At 44.5% G+C, this 22,670-nt stretch overlaps 1 protein-coding gene across 1 annotated transcript in view; it reads left to right on the forward strand.

Annotated features, from left to right (window-relative positions):
* Positions 1-2,480: 2,480 nt before the first annotated feature.
* Positions 2,481-22,670, forward strand: part of pigu (phosphatidylinositol glycan anchor biosynthesis, class U) — a 33,446-nt gene continuing 13,256 nt past the window's right edge. The window contains exons 1-5 of the mRNA XM_078418775.1: positions 2,481-2,632; positions 8,809-8,873; positions 12,931-12,990; positions 13,084-13,146; positions 19,085-19,194. Of these exons, the coding sequence (XP_078274901.1) occupies positions 2,503-2,632; positions 8,809-8,873; positions 12,931-12,990; positions 13,084-13,146; positions 19,085-19,194 (428 nt within the window). The 5' untranslated portion in view covers positions 2,481-2,502. The remainder of the gene's footprint in view (positions 2,633-8,808; positions 8,874-12,930; positions 12,991-13,083; positions 13,147-19,084; positions 19,195-22,670) is intronic.

Genomic DNA, 22,670 nt, shown 5'->3' on the forward strand with positions numbered 1-22,670 from the left:
CACCTGGAGTAACTCAGCGGGTCAGGCAGCAACTCAGGAGAGAAGGAATGGTTGACGTTTTCGGGTCTCGACCCGAAACGTCACCCATTCTTTCTCTTCGGAGATGCTGCCTGACCTGCTGAGTTACTCCAGCTTTTTGTGATACCTTCGATTTGCACCAGCATCTGCAGTTATTTTGCTACTCAATATTCATAGCCCGCTAATCCTGCCCACCGAGTCCTTGTGGACACAATGCCAAAACAAAAAAACAAATATCGTCAGGATTGGGAGAGGTTGGGCAGGCTAGGACTTTATGGTGGAATATATGCTCCATTCAACATCAATAGTGCCGAAGTGGCGTTAATCTTACCAACGATCTATCGTGGACCAGTCACATTGAAGCATTGCCGAGAAGCCACACCAATGCCTCTACTTCCTCTGGTGATTGAGGAGTCTGGTGTGTCTCCAATGACTCTTACAAACCTCTACAGGGGCACCACAGAAAGCTTACTGTCGAGATGCATCGCAGCTTGGTTTGGGAACTGCTCTGCCCAAGCCGTAGGAAATTACCCAGTGTTGCAGATGAAGCCCAGTCCATTACACAGACCACAGTTCCCACCATTGACTCCAATTGACTTCACTTCACGGTGCCTTGGAAAAGCAGCCAAAATAACCAAAGACTTGTCTCACCCCAATCATTCCATCTGCTCCTTGCTCCTGTCTGCCAACTCTCTGCGATTTCTTTGTATATAAAATATTTACAAACAATTATTTCTGTTCAACTTCTTGGATAAGTTGATAGTTGACATTTATAACTATTTCTTGAAGAGTTGCTGCTTCGTGATCTTTAAACTTTGGATGCTACTGATTGAATATTTGCACTAGAGATCCACTCTGTATCAGGCCAATTGATCATATTTAATGAAATTTTTTGTTTGTAAATTTCCCCTGTGTGGGACGAATAAAGGAATAAAGGAATATATTTCTCTGTTAATTTTAATTTCACCTCCACGAGCTGAATCGCTTTTTGTTTTATTTTTAAAAGTATGGAAGCAGAGATTAGGCATTTGCAAGCAATAGAACTCTACTGTATCCACAATATAATTGAAAAGACATTTAACTTTATACTTAGAGCCAAGAAAATTTGAATTGGTGAATTGATTAGTTAAAAACCTTTGACAGCCACTAAAATGACCATTGCTGCCTGACGTGGTGCAGAAGCATGAATCCAATTCAAATAGACACATTGGTGGAGTAAATCACCGGGTCAGGCAACATCTCTGGGGAAAAAGGATGGGTGATGTTTCAGGTTGGGATCCTTCTTCAGACAAGGGGGAGAAGGTGAAGAGTTGATATAAATCAGGACCTGATCTTTTAATTGGTTAGCTGATATGTGAAACAGTGCAACCCTGTATATCTCACACACAATATGATGTAAATCTTACCATGAATGAAAGAAATAAAAAGTGTTATCCTTGTTTATGAAGTTCATTTTTGACTGATGTAAAATTGAAGGGGGTTGGTGCAATATACTGCTAACCCACAAATGTGTCATTATGAGGTATTCACATTTGAAAAATCCATAAATCACAAAAAAAACAAGAAGGTGCCTATGTTATTTGACCGACTTATCGGTTGAATTCAAATATGACATTTTTACAGGTTGTAGAGTAGTGGGCAAGGATCGTGTTAATGCATGTAACTCATTTTTCACAAAAGTGAGGGTTAGCTCTATTTGCACCATTATATGTTAAATTCAAAACTTAATTATGGTAGCAATGTACATTATTCATGTCTAAAGCTAGCGCTTCTGTATCAGTGTAGGTATGTATGCATTACATTTTATTACACTAATATAGAATGAATAAAATGAAAAAATATCTTGACATGTGTTCATAGTTATTTTATTCACAATATTAGGATTTCTGGAAATAAGTTTGATGTCACTGATTGCGAATATGTATGGATAGGCCCTAATGAAATGTATGTGGGAGAACAGTGATCGTGATAGGGAGGACCATGTGCTGAGAAGTGCGTGCATGACTGATATATATATATATATTTACACACAAAATGCTGGAGTAACTCAGCAGGTCAGGCAGCATCTCAGGAGAGAAGGAATGGGTGACGTTTCGGGTCGAGACCCTTCTTCAGACAAAATTCCCATTTTGTGAATAAATACCTTCGATTTGTACCAGCATCTGCAGTTATTTTCTTACACTATATATATTTACATATATAGAGAGAGATTGAAAGAGAAAGGTTGCTAAACAAATAATTAGAAGAAATCACAAGAAAGAAACTCGAGATATATGTGTGTGTGTGTGGTCCATCTTGCTCCTCTAGTATCTTTGACCGCGATCCACACTTGCCCAGGCGCGCGTTGGGTTGTGGGGGTTGCAGTCCAGGTGCGGTGACGCGGACTACACGCGCCGTGCTCGGGGACTACACTTCCCATGGCCGCCGGCGGCGTGCAGACGCCATTTCCCGTTCCGCCCCCCTCCGGGCCGGTGGTTGGGGACAATGGCAGCTTCCTTGGTGCTGGTGATGGTGGTGGCCGTCACCATCAGGGCCGTGCTGTTCCGCTCCTCGCTGGCGGAGTTCATCTCGGAGAGGGTGGAGGTGGTGTCGCCGCTCAATTCCTGGAAGCGAGGTACGTGGAGGAGGGCGATCGCTGGGCCGGGCAGCCCCATGGCATGCAAGCTGCAGACATTTCAAATGGGTCAGCAGGGACGGGTGGGGCCGAAGGGCCTCCTTTATGCTGCATGACTCCATTCCCTCCCACATTGGTTTCCACTACAATGCTGAGAACTACGTTCTGCACTCTGTATCTTCCCCTTTGCTCCACCGCCTATTGTACTTGAGTTGTTAATGGTACTTTTATTGTGACTTCATTGGTAGACTCAAAGTGTTGGAGCAACTCAGGTGGTCGGGCAGCATGTGTGGAGTAAAAGATGGGTGATGTTTTGGGTCGGGACCCTTCTTCAAACTGAGAATCAGGGGAGAGGGAAATTAGAGATATGAAAAGGTGTAAAGAACAAATTAATGGAAGCTATGCAAAAGGGGACAAATCAAAGCCAGCAACTGTTAACGTTCACTTCTTCTTAAAACAGACAACACACAATGGGTTAGGTAGACCAACACAAGCTTTACTATATCAGCCGGCGGGAGTGTTGGAGGTACATACTTCAAGTAAGCAACAAGCACTTGACTCCCCCGAGCCACCACTCCCCAGAACAAAGACTGGACCAGATGTTTTATACTGTATGGATCAAAAAGACACATTCCTAAAGGCTTTAGTCAAGGTCCCAAAATGCTGTAGTCAGTTAGCACCTTCCTGACAAGTCTGAGATTGTCTCTCTAGTGTAGGAAAATAACTGCAGATGCTGGTACAAATCGAAGGTATCACAAAATGCTGGAGTAACTCAGAAGGTCAGGCAGCATCTCAGGAGAGAAGGAATGGGTGACGTTTTGGGTCGAGACCTTTCTTCAGACCCTTCGTCTGAAGAAGGGTCTCGACCCGAAACGTCACCCATTCCTTCTCTCCTGAGATGCTGCCTGACCTGCTGAGTTACTCCAGCATTTTGAGATTGTCTCTCTATCAGTTAGCCCTACTGTGTAGATCAAAGAGAAATGTTGATTGTCTCTCTTATCAGTTATAGCCAGGTACACCAAGTGAAGAACAGGGAAGACACATTCCTAAAGGCATTAGTCCTGGTCCCAATATGCTGTAGTCAGTTAACTCCTTCCCGCCAAATCTGAGAGCACTACTGTGTAGATCAAAGAGCAATGAATTGATTGTCTCTCATATCAGTTATAGCCAGTACATCAAGTGAAGAACAGGGAAGACACATTTCTAAAGGCATTAGTCCTGGTCCCAATATGCTTTAGTCAGTTAGCACCTTCCCACTAGAGAAAGCCTGCTAAAGGAGAAAAAAATACGAAAGCATTTAACACTTTCACAACGACGATCAAGGAAAGGTGGAGCCCACAATGGTCCCTTGTTGGCTGTAGATGTACTTCTTCATATTTCTAGTTTTCCTCTCCCTTGACTCAGTGTAAAGAAAGGTCAAACGAAACGGCACCTATTCCTTTTCTCCAGGGATGCTGCCTGACCCACTGTGTTACACCAGTTTTTTGTATCTACGGTGTAAACCAGCATCTGCAGTTCCTTCCTACACAATGGTTCAATGGTACTTTATTTGCCATATGTACCAAGGTAAAGTGGAACTCATTTTGTGTACAGTTCAGTGCACATATCCCTGTACATAAGCACTTGGGGGCAGCCCAGTGGCACAGTGGTAGAGCTGCTATCTTACAGTGCCAGAGATCCAGGTTCAATCCTGACTGCGGGTGCTAACTGTGCGGGGTTTGTATGTTCTCCCTGCTGTGACCACGTGGGTTTTCTCCCGTATCTTCGCACATTCCAAAGACGTACAGGTTTATAGGTTTGTTCCTCCAGTTTGTGTTTGGCCTCACTCTGCCAATGGAGGAGGCCAGGGTCAGAAAGGTCGGAATAAGAAGGGGAGTTAAAGTGGTTAGCAATTGCAGGCCTTGGTGGACAGGGTACAAATGTTTGGCAAAATGGTCACCTAGTCCTCGCTTGGTCTCACTGATGTAAAGTAGGGCGCATTGGGAAGGACCGTAAGTAGGAGATGAGGTTTGGAGAGGTGCACATGGACCTCTGATTTACCTGGAAGGGCTGCTGGGGTTCCTGGTGGGAAGAAGTGTAGGGTCAGATGTCATTATCTTCTGTGGTTGCCAGAGAAAAGTACCTGGGGAGGGGCCGAGTTAGGAAGGAAAGGGTGAGCAAACCAAGGAGAGTAGTCTCTGCAGAAAGGGATGGGAAGATGTGAAGTTTGCAGAAATGTCGAAGAATGATGTTGTGATTGCGGAGCCTGGTGGGATGAAAGGCGAGGACGTGGGGAACTCTTTATTATTGTTCCATGTGGCGGGAGAGAGAGCGACAGCAGAAATGTGTGACACTGACACACAGCTGAGGAATCCATCCACAACAGCGGGGGAAAACACTCTACTGAAGAAAGGGGACGTTTTGGAGAGCCAAGAGTAGAGAGCCTCATCTTTGATTAGTACGGGTGGCAGAGGTTATGGGGAGAAGACATGAGAATGGGGTTAGGAGAGAGGGATAGGTCAGCCATGATTGAATGGCGGAGTAGACTTGATGGGTAGAATGGTCTAATTCTGCTCCTATCACTTATGATCTTATGATGTTAATTAGCTTTGGACAAATTGTGAATTGTCACTCGTGTGCAGGATAGTGCTGATGCAAGGGCCTGTTTCCGCCAAAGGGCCTCCCTCCATGCTTTCCGCTAAAGTCACAGTTACATCTTAGATAAGCATCTCAGATACAGTACAGATGTATAGTAGTAATACGCTGAGATAGTACAGTAAACTCTTGCGATAACGGACCTCTTATACAGCAGACCGAGGCTCCCGTTGCACCTTCCCTTCCCCCACTTCTGCCAGCGCCATGTGGTGGGAGCATCCATTTGTGAGAGCAGTGAGCAGGAGCAGCATGAAGGCGGCGTGAGTACTGGGCCCATCCCTGGCGCGCCACATGTGTGGCCAGGGACTCTGCAGCTCCTCAGCCTGTGTGTACACCTGCTTGTTTAAGGCTGCATTTCTTCCCTCCTGACCTTGGGTTAAACCTTACCCCCCCCCCCCCCCCCTCATTCGGGTGTAGCAGACAATCGGCAACAATGGGCCCCAGCCCCCAGCCCCCTCCATGGTCCATTGTAGCGAGGGTTTACTGTATACAGAGTCATCAGATATTTGAAGTCTCTTGTAAATGTAGGGTTCTTGACCAGACGTTGAAGGCCCGTTGTCCTGGCATGTACTGGAGTACAAGGAAATTCTTTTTTTGCATACATTCAGGATTAGTATAACTATAGAAACAAAGAACTGCCTGATGGTGGTTTATACCAAAGATAGACACAAAGTGCTAAAGTAACGCAGTGGGTCAGGCAGCATCTCTATACCAAAAGGATAGCTGACATTTCGATTCGGGACCCTATCCTTATTCTTCATTTTTCACCCATTCTTTTTCTCCGGAGATGCTGCCTGACCTGCTGAATTACTCTAGAACTTTGTGTCTAGCTCAAGTATAACCATACATAGCACATCTTAGATGCAGTACAAGTGTATAGGAATAGTACACTGAGAGAGTGTACAAGAGTCACCAGGTTTGGGCACGTTTTCAAGTCCCAGTGTTGTGTTCTTCATCTGGCCATGAAGACCAGTTGTCCTAGCAGCGTTGCAGGGTGGGACTGGCCAAGCGAACCGTTGGTGCCTCCACCACCGCTCCGTGCCGCTGCAGGTCACATCTGATCCAGCCGAGCCCAGGCTGCTGCTGGGCCTCCAGTGGCCCACTCTCTCTCCCCACCATCAAGGTGCCCATTTTGTGAATAAATCGATACTCCCGAGATGCTGCCTGACCTGCTGAGTTACTCCAGCATTTTGTGAATAAATCGATACTCCCGAGATGCTGCCTGACCTGCTGAGTTACTCCAGCATTTTGTGAATAAATCGATACTCCCGAGATGCTGCCTGACCTGCTGAGTTACTCCAGCATTTTGTGAATAAATCGATTTGTACCAGCATCTGCAGTTATTTTCTTATACATCAAGGTGCCCTGCACTGCCTCCCACAGCCTGTCCGCTTGCTGGCCCTTTGTTCCTTGCGACCGCTGCCATCTTGAATCACTTCACCGTCCTCTCCGGGCCTCGGGGATAAGCAGGGCAGGACTCAGCAACTTGCCTCTTGTGGACAGCGGGCAAGCCAGGCCTTGTATTCAGGTTTGGGTTTATTATTGTCACGTGTGCCACGGTCCAGTGAAAAGCTTTGCTTTGCATATTATCCAAACAGATCGGATGTACCATAGATACAATGTGCAGGAAGGAATTGCAGATGCTGGTTTAAACCAAAGATAGACACAAAATGTTGGAGTGACTCAGCGGGACAGGCAGCGTCTCTGGAGCGAAGGAATGGGTAGTGTTTCAGAACGTCTCCTAGTCCGTCTCTCCAGAGATGCAGCCTGTCCCGCTGAATTACTCCAGCATTTTGTGTCTATGCACAGATACAATCAGTTCAAACTTGAGTGCGGTAGGTAGAGCAAAGAACAAATACAGTCCTCAGGTTTGTACTGCACCCGGTCCAGAGAGAGTCCGATGTCCGCAATGGAGTAGAGATGAACTGGACAGTACTCTGGCTAATGGAAGGACCGTTCAGAAGCCCAACAATGGAAGGGAAGAACCCATTTTGCACACACCCCTGCAGACTCTGCATTCCCCGCCAGACAGATGGAGGGAGAAGGAGGAATTTTATGTACAATATTATCTGATCCATTTGGATGCCATTGAGACTGTTCAATCCCTTTGTGGAGTAATCCAGTTCCCTCTGTGACCCCTCTGCGTATTTAACACTAATTTGTTTTGGTAGAAATGCAGCAACCTTTATGATCTGTTTTGTGTAATGTTAGTTGCTGAATAACTATTGATTAAGGCACTAGGGGAAAATCCAGCCGCTATTCCTTAAAATAATGCCTGAGTATCATCTATGCATTCCTGCAATTGTGTGTAGTAACTCAATTTATCACCTTATTCAAACATGACACCTTAAAATTGCAAAGCCTATAACAATCATACTGCTGTGATTAGCAGGACCTGAAAGGTAGTGATGGTTCTGTGGTTAATTGCTGGAATACTTATTTTGCACAACAAGATTCTGCAGCAAGCGCTAAGATAGTCGGACAAGATAATTCTATTTGTTGAGGGAAACACGTTGGTCAAGGAACCATATGAACCACTGGGACTAGTAAGTCATTGAAGGGTGTTGCAGTGCAGTCAATGTGCTGCTGGATAAGTAATCCAAATGAATGAGATTGGCCCACTATGCCCATGCTGACCATCAAATACCTATCTATAATATTCCTATTTACTAGCACTGTGCTCTATGCTTTGGCAGTTAAAATGTTCGTCTAGATTGGTTGAATTGAATCGTTGAAAGACACAGCATGGAAACAGGCCCTGCGGCCCACCAAGTCCACACTGACCATCGATCACCCGCTCACGCTAGTTCTGCACTATCCCACGTTCTCATCCACTCCCTGCACACTCTGGGTACATTTTACAGAGGCCAATCAACCTACAAACTCGCACGTCTTTGGGATGTGGGAGGAATCCGGAGGAAACCCACGTAGCTACAGAGAGAACGTGCAAACTCCACATAGATAACACCCGAAGTCAGGATCGAACCTGAGTCTCTGGCTCTGTGAGGCAATACCTCTACTCGCTGCACTTCTATTGATTGATACTTTATTGTCACATTACTCGGTACAGTGAAATCCTTTGTTTTGCGTACAATACACAAAGTGTGCAGAGTCGCCACATGTAGGGCTACGACAAAGGTATTCAATGTAGTCCCTATGGCCCCTCTTCCTTCTCACTCAACCCCCTACCCGGTTCCTCTTTGTTCTCCACACCCTCCATCACACTGCGCCCCTCTTTGTTCTTGGTGTCTTAAATACGATTAAATTAAATTACATGTACCTGCCTCAACTAACTCCTCTGGCTGCTCGTTCCCTATACCCACCACCCTCTGTGTGATGGTTACTAGCAATGTCTGCAATTAAAACACTTGTTGTCTTGATCCAGAATTTATGGGAAGCTTCTGAATTGGAGGAAAAGCCCCAGACCACGATACATTTTTAATGACGCTGGTTCAGAAAGCCCCATAAATGAATGAAGATCAATCATTTAATCTCTCTACATTTTGCAACTGGATTGTCGTGTTTGTTTCCCTCTGTTACAGTGGTGGAAGGACTTGCTTTGCTGGATCTAGGAGTATCCCCATATTCTGGAAATGTGTTCCATGAAGTAAGTATAATATTGCCAGCTGTGTGTTGGAGGAGCACCTTGATTAATGTTATGGCACCGTTTATTGATGGCTTAATTTATAACTTGGTGGTTCTGCTGTTTGTCTTCTGATGCCTTAGCATAAATGTTATGTTGTACTCTATCCTGTTCACAGACTAGTTCCCATGCAGATATCCAGTGAATTGGTAAAACGGAAGCAAGGAACTGCAGATGCTGGTTTGCAAAAAAGGACAGAGTGCTGGAGTAACTCGGTGGGGTCAGCATTTCTGGAGATCATGGATGGGTGACATTTTGGGTTGGGACCCTTCTTCTGACTCCAGTTAGCGGGCTGTTGGTTTCAAAGAGGTTGTACGACAAAAGACACTTTAGACTTTAGAGATACAGCGAGTCCGCGCTGACCAGCGATCACAATAGACAATAGACAATAGGTGCAGGAGGAGGCCATTCGGCCCTTCGAGCCAGCGCCGCCATTCAATGTAAACATGGCTGATCATTCTCAATCAGTACCCCGTTCCTGCCCTCTCCCCATACCCCCTGACTCCGCTATCCCCATACACTAGCACTATCCTATACAATAGGGACAATTCACAATTTATGGAAGCCAATTAACCTACAAACCTGTTCGTCGTTGACGTGTGGGAGGAAACTGGAGCACCCGGAGACAACTTACATGATCACAGGGAGATCGTACAAACTCCATACGGACAGCACCCATGGCCAGGATTGAACCCTCGTCCCCGGCACTGTAAGGCAGCAACTCTACAGCTGTGCCACTGTGCTGCCTTCAGGTTAATTGCAATAATGAATGACATCAAAAATCAGTTTCTTCATAACCGCAGGTGAGTCATGGATCAAAAACGGGCACCAGGCCTTCCAAGGGATATGGATTGTGCAGGCAAATGGGGCGAGCTAGTGGGATTCTTCCTGCTTTCTTCCTCCCAGCCCCCACCCCACCTTCAATCAGTCTGATGAAGGGTCCTGACCTTAGACGTCACCTATCCATGTTCTCCAGAGATGCTGCCTGGCCTGCTGTGTTACTCTCAGCACTTTGCGTCCCCATTTGGTAAAGCCGATTTGTCCTAGAAACCTATTGAGTCCAGAAGACGGCTCTTGACCTGAAATGTCAACTGAACAAATGCTGCCTCATCCACTGAGTTGCAACAGTGGGTTGATTTTTGTTCATGATTCCGGTGCCTGCAGCCTCTTGTGTCTCCGAATATAACTAGAAAGTTGCTCTTTGTGGTGATGCAACATATCCTACCAGTTTAGTTTAATTTAGTTTACTATTGTCACGTTTCCCGAGATACAGTGGAAAGCTTCTGTTTGCATGCTATCCATCAAAGAAAGACTAAAGTATGAATATAATCAAGCCTTCCACAGTGCACAGATAAAGGATAAAGTGTACAACATTTAGTGCAAAGATATAACATTGAAGTCCGGATGAGCCTTGCAACCGATGGAATGCTGCGATCCCAGTTGTGGACTAAACAATCAGTATGCATACAGCAAGATCCCAAAATCAGTAATAACCAGATCAGGAGAGGCAATCTGTGGAGTTATATGAGATTGCTAACCCTGATCATGGATCTGCGATGCTCTAGTAATTTGAAGGCACAAAGCTCAACGGGTCAGGCAGCATCTCCGGGGAATGTGGACTGGTGACTTTCCGGTTAGTTGATGTAGTGCTTTTCTGGGCTAATCTTTAAGTGCACACAGAGTGCAAAAGTTGCATGTTAACACTGACAATTTGGTTGAGGCAACCCAGTATTTATCGGGCCATCTCTTGTCAAATTTATTGTGAAAGCTGACTCGCCTGAGGTCATTTTATAGTCTGCACAGTTTCAGCATTGACATTCAATTGCTGCTTTTATACTGATACTGATACTGATTTTGGATCACAAAACATAGGCATCTACACACTGTAGAATCTCTCTTTCTGAACCAGCTATCGATCCCGCTGAAGGGGTGAGATGGATTTGCGAGTAAGTGTAATATATAGCCTTCCCACTGACTGGGTACGCATCAAATAGCTTTTCACTGTATTACGTGATATGCAACAGAAAGCTTTTCACGCAGCAATGAACTAAACTAAACTTTCAAGCTGGAAACCGTGCAGAGAAAATTCATGAGAATGTTGCCAGGATTCAAGGGACTAAGCGATAGGGAGAGGATGAACATGCTAGGACTCTATTCCTTGGAGCGCAGGAGGATGAGTGATGATCTTATACAGGTGTACTAAATGAGAGGAATAGATTGCGTAGATGCACAGAGTCTCTTGCCCAGAGTAGGGGAATTGAGAACCAGAGGACATAGGTTAAGGTGAGGGGGAAAGGAAAGATTTAATAGGAGCCTGAGTGGTTACATTTTCACACAAAGGGTGGTGGATGTATGGAACGAGTTGCATGGAGGCGGTAGTTGAGGCAGGTACTATCGTAACTTAAAGAAACATTTGGGCTAGTACATGAATAAGACAGGTTTAAGGACAGGTTTATAAGACAACTGTAAATCCCCCACCGCTCCCCTCCCCCAAGGTGTCCCCCAAGGTGTCCCCCAAGGCTCAGTCCTTGGCCCCCTCCTCTTCATCCTCTACCTGTTCCCTCTTGGTCAATTAATCCGCCGTCATGGTCTCAACTTCCACTGCTTCGCCGATGATATCCAGCTCCTCATCTCCACCAAGTCAATCTCCACCACCACACACTCTACACTGACAAACTGGATCACTGAAATAAAATCTTGGCTTCAATCAAATTTCCTCAAACTCAACTGCAACAAATCTGAAATCATCATAATTGGTCCAAAAACGCTCACCAAATCCACCCAAAACTTCATCCTCAATATTGATGGTCTCCCAGTATCCACCTCCCCTCACATCCGGAATCTTGGAATCATCTTTGATCAAACCCTCTCCTTCGACAAACACATCAAACACATCACAAAGACAGCCTTCTTCCACCTCAAAAACATTGCCCGTCTCCGTCCATCCCTCTCCTCCACAGCTGCAGAAACCCTCATCCACGCCTTCATCACCTCCCGTCTGGACTACTGCAACAGCCTCCTCTATGGCGCACCCTCAAAAATCATCAGTAAACTTCAATACATTCAAAACTCCGCTGCCCGTCTACTCACCCACACCCCGATCCGTGACCATATCACCCCCGTCCTTTACAAACTCCACTGGCTCCCCATCCCCCAGAGAATCCAGTACAAAATCCTCCTCATGACCTACAAAGCCCTCCATAACCTGGCCCCATCCTACCTGACTGACCTCCTCCACAGGCACACTCCCACCTGCACCTGCTGCTGCTGCCAATCTCCTATCCCCCCCCATCCGGACCAAACTCAGATCCTGGGGGGACAGGGCTTTCTCCATCGCTGCTCCCACCCTATGGAACTCACTACCCCAAACCGTCAGAGACTCCTCCTCACTCACCACATTCAAAACATCACTGAAGTCTCACCTGTTCAGTACTGCCTTCAACCACTGAAGGTCACCTCGCCTTCTGTCTCCTTTCTCTGTTCGTTTACTTATTTATCTATTTATTCACTTCCCTATGTTCTTTAAATCCCTGTAAAGCGTCTTTGAGTGTATGAAAAGCGCTATATAAATGTAATGCATTATTATTATTATTATTAAAGGGATATGGGCCACACACAGGCACATAGATAGGACATGTTTGTCGGCGTGGGCAGGTTGGGCGGAAGGGCCTGTTTGCACGCTGCTATGACTATGACTCTCTATGACTCTAAACTAAAAGCAGGGAGCAGGTGCAGAGCTGTTCATCTACCAAGTGATATTAAACCAACAAAACAAGTGAGCTATGAGTTGTGATGCTCCAGAATACATGGCTTCCCCTTTTAACCATAATAGCCATCCTTGTCTAAGTTGGTTATTTAAATCATCTGCATGTGGAAGTAGGGTGGTTCTGATATTGTGACCCAATATCCCATTGAACTATTCTAGTAAACTCTGCTGCCTTTATCTTTACCATTTTTACCGTTATTTGATGAAAAGTTGTCCTTTATGTTAGCTAGTACATTTACTTTTTTTTTTTTACAGACTCCACTGATCATATACCTGTTCCACTTTCTTATTGATTATGCAGAGTTTGTCTTCATGGTAAGTAATGTTACTAAATATTGTCTGTTAATGACACTTTTAACGACTGCTGTATGAGTGCTTTTGACAGCCAAGTGCATTTTGTTTCTGCAGGCGATGGACATTCTCACTGCAGTTGCACTATACATTGTTGCTGAGGATTTCAACAAGGTTGTGGTAAGAACATTGTATTATGTGCTATAACTTATAACTGTGTATAACTTTTAAAATATTGTTTGTAGCTGGCTCTCTCTGACGATAAAGCCCTTTCCCATTCATAGTTATTCCAGATATTTCCTCATTAAAAACTCCCTTTCACATTGTAGCAAAAGCCAAGCATAGATCTTCATCAGGATCCTTTTTTTTTGTGCTCCAAAAGTTGGAAATGGCTCAGGTCGGCACAGAGGCGCAGTTGTAGAGTTGCTGCCTTACAGCGCCAGAGACCAGGGTTCGATCCTGACAAATTGGAAATTCAAGGATGGAGTTAAAGGGAAAGAGAGTATAGGAAAGGTTAAGAAAGACGCCAGAATTAACGGGACAGAAAGCTCACGAAGGGATTGGAGAGTATGGCCAAGTGAAATAGGAATCGATGTGAAAGGTGAGGTAAGTAATGGATTAAAAGTATATATGAATGCGCGAGGTACAAGAAGTAAAGTGGATGAGGCTTGAGGCTCAGTTAAAGATTGGTAAATATGACCATGTGGGGATTACAGAGACATGGCTGCAGGAGGATTGGAGCTGGGAACTGAATATTCAGGGTTATACGTCCTATGGAAAGGACAGGTAGACACAAGATACTGGAGTAACTTAGCAGGTCAGGCAGCATCTCGGGAAAGAAAGAATGGGTGACGTTTCGGGTCGAGACTCTTCTTCAGACTGATTCTTCAGACTACAGAAAGAACAGGCAAGTGGGCAGAGGAGGTGGAGTAGCTCTGTTGGCGAGGGATGAAACTCAGTCTCTTGCGAGGGGTGACATAGGGACTGACGATGTAGAGTCGCTGTGGATAGAATTGAGGAATTGTAAAGGCAAGGAGACACTAATGGGAAATATCTACAGGCCCCCAAGCAGTTGCCTGGAAATAGGGTGCAAGTTGCAGTAGGAGTTAAAATTGGCATGTAACAAAGATAATGCCACTGTGGTTATGGGAGATTTCAATATGCAGGTAGACTGGGAAAATCAGGGTGGTTCTGAACCCCAAGAAAAGGAGTTTATAGAGTGCCTCTGAGATGGATTCTTAGAGCAGCTTGTATAGGAGCCTCCCAGAGAGAAGGCAATTCTGGATTTAGTGTTGTCTAATGAAACAGATTTAAGGAAGACATAACCCGTCTGCCGGAAATAGCGGGGGACCGGGGGTCTAATGAGATGGAGGAACTGAGGGAAATCCAGGTTAGTCGGGAAGTGGTGTTAGGTAAATTAAATGGATTAAAGGCAGATAAATCCCCAGGGCCAGATAGGCTGCATCCCAGAGTGCTTAAGGAAGTAGCCTCAGAAATAGTGGATGCAATAGTGATAATTTTTCAAAACTCTTTAGATTCTGGAGTAGTTCCTGAGGACTGGAGGGTAGCTAATGTAACCCCACTTTTTAAAAAGGGAGGGAGAGAGAAAACGGGGAATTATAGACCAGTTAGCCTAACATCGGTAGTGGGGAAAATGCTAGTCAGTTATTAAAGATGTGATAGCATCACATTTGGAAAGTGGTGAAATCATCGGACAAAGTCAGCATGGATTTACCAAAGGCAAATCATGTCTGACGAATCTTATAGAATTTTTCGAGGATGTAACTAGTAGAGTGGATAAGGGAGAACCAGTCGATGTGTTATATCTGGACTTTCAGAAGGCCTTCGACAAGGTCCCACATAGGAGATTGGTGTACAAACTTAAAGCACACGGTATTGAGGGTTCAGTGTTGAGGTGGATAGAAAATTGGTTGGCGGACAGGAAGCAAAGAGTAGGAATAAACGGGTCCTTTTCGGAATGGCAGGCAGTGACTAGTGGGGTACCGCAAGGCTCAGTGCTGGGACCCCAGTTATTTACAGTGTATATTAATGATTTGGACGAGGGAATTGAATGCAACATCTCTAAGTTTGCGGATGACACGAAGCTGGGTGGCAGTGTTAGCTGCGAGGAGGATGCTAGAAGGCTGCAGAGTGACTTGGATAGATTAGGCGAGTGGGCAAATGCATGGCAGATGCAATATAATGTGGATAAATGTGAAGTTATCCACTTTGGCGGCAAGAACAGGAAAGCAGAGTATTACCTGAATGGTGACCGATTGGGAGAAGGGGAGATGCAACGTGACCTGGGTGTCATGGTGCACCAGTCATTGAAAGCAAGCATGCAGGTGCAGCAGGCAGTGAAGAAAGCGAATGGTATGTTGGCATTCATAGCAAGAGGATTTGAGTTTAGGAGCAGGGAGGTTCTGCTGCAGTTGTACAGGGCCTTGGTGAGACCGCACCTGGAGTATTGTGTGCAGTTTTGGTCTCCTAACCTGAGGAAAGACGTTCTTGCCTTAGAGGGAGTACAGAGAAGGTTCACCAGATTGATCCCTGGGATGGCGGGACTTTCATATGAGGAAAGACTGGATAGACTGGGCTTGTACTCGCTGGAATTTAGAAGACTGAGGGGGGATCTTATAGAAACATATAAAATTCTTAAGGGGTTGGAGAGGCTAGTTGCGGGAAGATTGTTCCCGATGTTGGGGGAGTCCAGAACCAGGGGTCACAGCTTAAGGATAAGGGGGAAGTCTTTTAGGACCGAGATGAGAAAACATTTCTTCACACAGAGAGTGGTGAGTCTGTGGAATTCTCTGCCACAGAAGGTAGTTGAGGCCAGTTCATTGGCTATATTTAAGAGGGAGTTAGATATGGCCCTTGTGGCTAAAGGGATCAGGGGGTATGGAGAGAAGGCAGGTACAGGCTACTGAGCTGGATGATCAGCCATGATCATATTGAATGGCGGTGCAGGCTCGAAGGGCCGAATGGCCTACTCCTGCACCTATTTTCTATGTTTCTAATAAGGGAACTCAAGGTAAAGGAACCGCTTGGAGGTAGTGACCATAATATGATTAGTTTTACTCTGCAATTTGAGAGGGAGAAGGTTAAACCAGGAATGTCAATATTGCAGTTGAACAAAGGGGACAATGAAGGCACAAGAGAGGAGCTGGCCAAGGTCGACTGGAAAAGGATTCCAGCAGGAATGACGGTGGAACAGCAACGGCAGGAATTTCTGGGCATAATCCAGAAGATGCAGGATCATTTCATTCCAAAGAGGAAGAAAGATTCTAAGGGGCAAGAGGCAACCGTGGCCGACAAGGGAAGTTAGGGATGGAAGAAAACTGAAAGAAAAGATGTCTAACATAGCACAGAGCAGCGTGAAGCCAGAGGATTGGGAATCTTTCAAAGGACAACAAAAGGTAACAAAAAGGGCAATATGGGGTGAAAAGATGAAGTACTAGGGTAAGCTGGCCAAGAATATAAAGAAGGATAGTAAAAGTTTCTTTAGGTATGTTAAGTGAAAAAGATTAGTAAAGACAAATGTGGGTCCCCTGAAGGCAGAAACAGGTGAAATTAGTATGGAGAACAAGCAAATGGCAGAAGAGTTGAACAGGTACTTTGGTTCTGTCTTCACTGAGGAAGACACTAACAATTTCCCAGATATACTAGAGGATTTAGATTTTTTTTGATTTAGAGACTGAGGAACTGAAATAAATTTGCATTAGGCGAGAAATAGTGTTGAATAGACTGATGGGACTGAAAGCTGATAAATCCCCAGGGCCTGTTGGTCTGCATCCCAGGGTACTTAAGGAGGTGGCTCTAGAAATCGTGGACGCATTGGTGATCATTTTCCAATGTTCTATAGATTCAGGATCAGTTCCTGTGGATTGGAGGGTAGCTAATGTTATCCCACTTTTCAAGAAAGGAGCATGAGAGAAAACGGGGAATTATAGACCAGTTAGCCTGACATCGGTGATGGGGAAGATGCTGGAGTCAATTATTAAAGAAGTAATAACGGCGCATTTCGATACGGTAAAAGGATTGGTCCAAGTCAGCATGTGGCATACCGCTTGGCATTTTGATCTTCACAACGAGAGGATTTGAATATAGGAATATAGGAGTATAGAGGTCCTTCTGCAGTTGTACAGGGCCCTGGTGAGACCACATGCAGTTTTGGTCTCCTAATTTGAGGAAGGACATCCTTGCTGTTGAGGGAGTGCAACGTAGGTTCACGAGGTTAATCTCCTGGATGGCGGGACTGACATATGAGGAAAGATTGGAAAGACTGGGCTTGTATTCATTGGAATTTAGAGGGATGAGAGGGGATCTTATAGGAACATATAAAATTATAAAAGTGCTGGACAAGCTAGATGCAGGAAAAATGTACCCAATGTTGGGGGAGTCCAGAACCAGGGGCCACAGTCTAAGAATAAAGATTAAAACTTGAGATGAGAAAAAATGTTTTCACCCAGAGAGTTGTGATTTTGTGGAATTCTCTGCCACAGAAGGCAGTGGAGGCCAATTCACTGGATTAATTTAAAAGAGAGTTAGATAGAGTTCATAGGGCTAGCGGAATCAAGGGGTATGGGGAGAATGCAGGCACGGGTTACTGATTGTGGATGATCAGCCATGATCACAATGAATGGCGGTGCTGGCTCGAAGGGCTGAATGGCCCCCTTCTGCACCTATTTTCTATGGTTCTATGTTTACAGGTGCCATCTGTAGGGAGTTTGTGCGTTCTCCTTGTGATGGTGTGGGTTTTCTTCAGGTGTTTTGGTTTCATACCACACTCCAGAGTCATAGAAGTTTGTAGGTTAATTGGCTTCAGTAAAATTGTAAATTGTCCCTCGTGTGTAGGATAGTGTTGGTGTATAAGGTGAGCGCTGGCCAGCACAGACTTGGTGGGCCGAAGGGACTGTTTCCACAGATATGTCTAAAGTCTGTCTACAGGTCTTGTTAAATCTATGATTTTTTTTTTGGTCCAGGTGTTTAATATTTTTGTACGGGTGTTTGTAGTGGATAATGATGCCACAATCTGCAAACTAACAGGTTCTATTATTAGTTTGTAACATGCTGATTCAAGTAGGAGCATTTCCTGGCAAACCTGGCTTTAACAGGAGATGCTTATCCCTTACTCTGTGGGTGAGAATGAGAACTGGGTAGCAGGTTCTGACTTTGTGAATCAGTGGTATTTACATAACCTGAGCCTCAAAGACAGTTCACATCAGTTAAAAAGATTTGAAAATGGAAAAAACTCCAAGTCACTGCTGGTTTAGTCCATCAGCACCGCATTTGAATTTATAACAATGTCATAAAATGACAGAATGTCTGCTACATGAGTCAAAATCTTCAGATCAAGCAGGAGCACATTGGGGGGGGCACAGTGATAGAGTTGCTGCCTTACAGCGGCAGAGACCTGGGTTCAATCCTGACTACCGGTGCTGTCTGTACAGAGTTTGCATTTTCTCCCTGTGACCACGTGGGTTTTCTCCGGGTGCTGCGGTTTCTTCCTACACTACAAAGACGTGCAGGTTTGTAGCTTAATTGGCTTCAGTATAATTGTCCCTAGTGTGTAGGAAAGCAGTGGTGTACCGGGCAATCACTGGTCAGCACGGACTCAGTGGGCCAAATGGCCATTTTCCATGCTGCATCTCTGAAACCTAACATCTAAAGCAGCAAAAAATTGGGGAAGGAGAGGAGAAGTTAAAAACCCATTATTCTTGGAGACACTTGGACTTTGTGAAGGAATTGCAGAAGCTGGTTTACCAAAAATAGACACAAAGTTCTGAAGCAACTCAGTGAGTCAGACAGCCTCTCTGGAGAACATGGATGTGATGTTTTGGTTCGAGACCCTTCTTCAGACTGACAAAGGGACCTGACCCCAAACGTCACCAATCCATGTTCTCCAGAGAGTTGCTCCAGCAATTTGTATCCCAATTATTCTTGTTTTGTTTGAAGTGCTGCTTTCATAATATTTGATTGTCCCAGATGCAGCAAACCAGCGAGAAGATTGACTGATCACTGCTAGCGAGAATGCATTTCAAAGAAATTTAAAGGGAATGACTAGAATTAAATTATAAATGTGACACTGAAGCTTTTTAATTTAATTTTTATTTCTCAGTTTAGAAAACAGCGGCTTGCATTTGAATTCAAGAAATATGCTCATGATGTCATCTCACTGGTCAGGACGCCGAAAGAAATGTATCATATTCCTCTTAAGGTAGCACTGTTGTAAGTAAGAAAGTATATTGTCATTATCAATACTGTGATATCTGTGTTGATTTGTGGTCACTCAGATGGCCAAATGCCACAGTATGTGTAGCATGACACAGATTAGGGTAGACAATAGACAATAGGTGCAGGAGTATGCCATTCGGCCCTTCGAGCCAGCACTGCCATTCAATGTGATCATGGCTGATCATTCTCAATCAGTACCCCGTTCCTGCCTTCTCCCCATACCCCCTGACTCCGCTATCCTTAAGAGCTCTATCTAGCTCTCTCTTGAATGCATTCAGAGAATTGGCCTCCACTGCCTTCTGAGGCAGAGAATTCCACAGATTCACAACTCTCTGACTGAAAACGTTTTTCCTCATCTTCGTTCTAAATGGCCTACCCCTTATTCTTAAACTGTGGCCCCTGGTTCTGGACTCCCCCAACATTGGGAACATGTTTCCTGCTTCTAACGTGTCCAACCCCTTAATAATCTTATACGTTTCGATAAGATCCCCTCTCATCCTTCTAAATTCCAGTGTATACAAGCCTAGTCGCTCCGGTCTTTCAACATATGACAGTCGATGGTAGACTTGGGTTCTGATCCAGTTAACATTGGCATCCACCTTTGGATCAGCTGGTACACCCTGGAAGTACCTGTGGTTAAAGTAAAGCACTTTGGAGTGATTACATTACACCTTTTTAAGTCTCAGGACCTACACATTTCATACAATGAAACAGTTGGACGTTTAGTCATGTGTGCCACAGAGAACGCATAGACAGTCAATGTCTGCACGTAATTTGGAGCATTGTGTTCAGTTTTGGTCACCCCGCTAAAGATGGAAAGACGTTGTTAAAGTGGGAAGACTGCAGAGAAGATTTACGAGGATGTGCCAGGGCCTGAGCGATAGGGAGAGTTTGGGCAAGCGGGAACGTTATTACTTGGAGCGCGGGAGGATGAGGGACGATCATGAGGGGAACAGAGTACCCAGAGTAAGGGGACAAGAACCAGAGGACACTGGTTTAAGGTGAGAGGGAAAGATTTAATGTGAGGAATGTGAGAGGCAACTTTTTCACAAAGAGGGTGGTGGATATATGGAATGAACTGCCAGCGGTAGTTGAGGCAGGTACTGCTGAATACAGAGGTGTAGTCAACGACTTTGTTGAGTGGTGTGGACTAAATCACGTGCAGCTCGACACCGATAAGACTGAGTTAATGGTGGACTTAAGGAGAAGAGGAACACCCCCCATCCCCCTGTCTCCATCAATGGTGTGGGCAGAGGTGTAGTCAACAACTTTGTTGAGTGCTGAATCACCTGCAGCTCAACATCAACAAGACTAAGGAGTTTGGGAGGAGAGGAACACCCCTGTCCTGTCTCCATCAATGGAGTGGATGTGTAGTTTACCAGGGAGTACAAATACCTTGGAGTGTACCTGGACAGTAAACTGCACTGGTCCAGGAATGCTGAGGCCCTATACAAGAAGGGACTGAACCGGCTGTACTTTTTGAGAAGGCTTTGCTCCTTCTACGTCTGCAGTAAGATGCTGCAGATGTTCTACCAATCGGTGACGGCCAGTGCCATCTTCTTCGCTGGGGCAGCAGGACGAAGGCCGAGGACAATTATCTTTTTCCAAACTATCTGGTATTTTTTACAAATTTTAATTGAAAGTAGGTCAGAGCGGTAAGTCGTTGATAAATGGTGCAATTAGCAATTTATAGTTAACATAGTTTAACTCGATATGGAACTTCAAGTTGCCAGATTATTTTAATACTATATTAATCATGAATTTGTCATTTGCACTCCTTTAAAAATATGCTTAACACACTTAATATAACTATTACTGGACTAGTTCAATAGGCATCGACTCATATGGTGAATACAAATAATTATTTAATGTATCCCACCTACACTTGTATTTGGCTGGTGTTTTATATAACCATTTAAATAACAAAATTAAATGAATAAGGAAGGTAGCTGGTTAAGTTTAAGTGATTCCACATAAATGCCAGAGTCCCGGCTTCAATCCCGACCATGGGTGCTGTCTGTATGGTGGTTGTATGTTCTCCCAGTTTTCGCTGACTGGATAACATGCAACAGAAAAGCTTTTCACTGTACCTCGGTACATATGACAAATTAAACTAAACTAATCTAAGGCGGCGCAGTGGCAGAGTTGCTGCCTCAGCACCAGAGGCCCGTATTCGATCCTGACTATGAGTGCTGTCTACATGAAGTTTGCACATTCTCCTGTGACCGTGGGGTTTTCTCCGGGTGCTCCCGTTTCCATCCGCACTCCAAAGGCGTCCAGATTCACAGTTAATTGGCTTCTTTAAATTGTCCCTTTACAAATGTAAAGTGTGCAGGATAGAACTGGTGTATGGTTGGCTGGGGTGGACTCGATGGGCCAAAGGGCATGTTTCCACGCTGTTTCTCTAAAGTAAACCTAAACAAATCACAAAAGCATGAAGTGTATGCCTGCTTTGGTAGACTAAGAACCAAAGCAGGCCAGCATCAAGAGTTTAAAAAACAAATTGCTGGAGGAATTCAGCAGGTCAGGCAGCATCTGTGGAGGGACATGGACAAAGGATGTTTCAGGTCAGGACACCTTCCTAACCCACAATATCGTCTGTCCATTTTCCTCCACAGATAATGTCTAACCTGCTGTGTTCCTACTGCAGTTTGTATTTTTTTCATTGGCAGGCATGAGGTTATACAAGAAGTAGCTACATTTAAAGAATTAATGCATAGTTTGTAGGCGATATATAGTTATCCATTAAAATGTGATTCTGGCTACAGCTATCAAGAAAATTTAAATATACCTAGTAGATCAAAGGAAAAGGCTTAGAATGATGTCAAAATAGCAGTAAACCTGAGGATTTCCCAAATTCAACGCAGCTTAATGAAAAACACTAAAATGGATTGTAGAGCTTCTAAAGGTCGAGAGTGTATAATTGTCTCATCCAGGCACCTCGCGTTTCACTCGCTTGTTTGTAGAATAATGCGCTGGTCTAATTACTACAGAAGTTTAATTGACCTATTTTCGGAATAATGCGCTCAAATTTATGCCTGGCAAACGCATACATCAGCTTCCAGTTATCTCGTGAGTTCGGTTTTGCTTAACAGAAAGAAAACTCAAATGATTGCCTGCAGCTATTTGATTATAAGTTTAAATGGATCTTCCTTTGGTATGTTTTTTCCAATTACAGAGCATAGGCAGATAATTTTCTCATTGTTAGGCTCTTGACGGATAGCATCATACAATACAATGCAATATCTTTATGGTCATTGTACAAGTACAACGAGATTAAGAATGCCACTTCCATATCGATGGCTATAAAAGAAATTGTGCAGAAATTTGCTATAAAATAAATTGTGCAGAAATTTTACCTGAATCATGCAGGTGATTCAGGTAAAAGTATTGTACAAATGGAAGGGAAAGATTTACAATGTTGTATAATGTGATTTACCTCATTTATTACCTCATGTAAAAGCAGTCTC

The sequence above is a fragment of the Rhinoraja longicauda genome, chromosome 22 (genome assembly GCF_053455715.1).
Source record: "Rhinoraja longicauda isolate Sanriku21f chromosome 22, sRhiLon1.1, whole genome shotgun sequence".
NCBI lineage: Eukaryota > Metazoa > Chordata > Chondrichthyes > Rajiformes > Arhynchobatidae > Rhinoraja > Rhinoraja longicauda.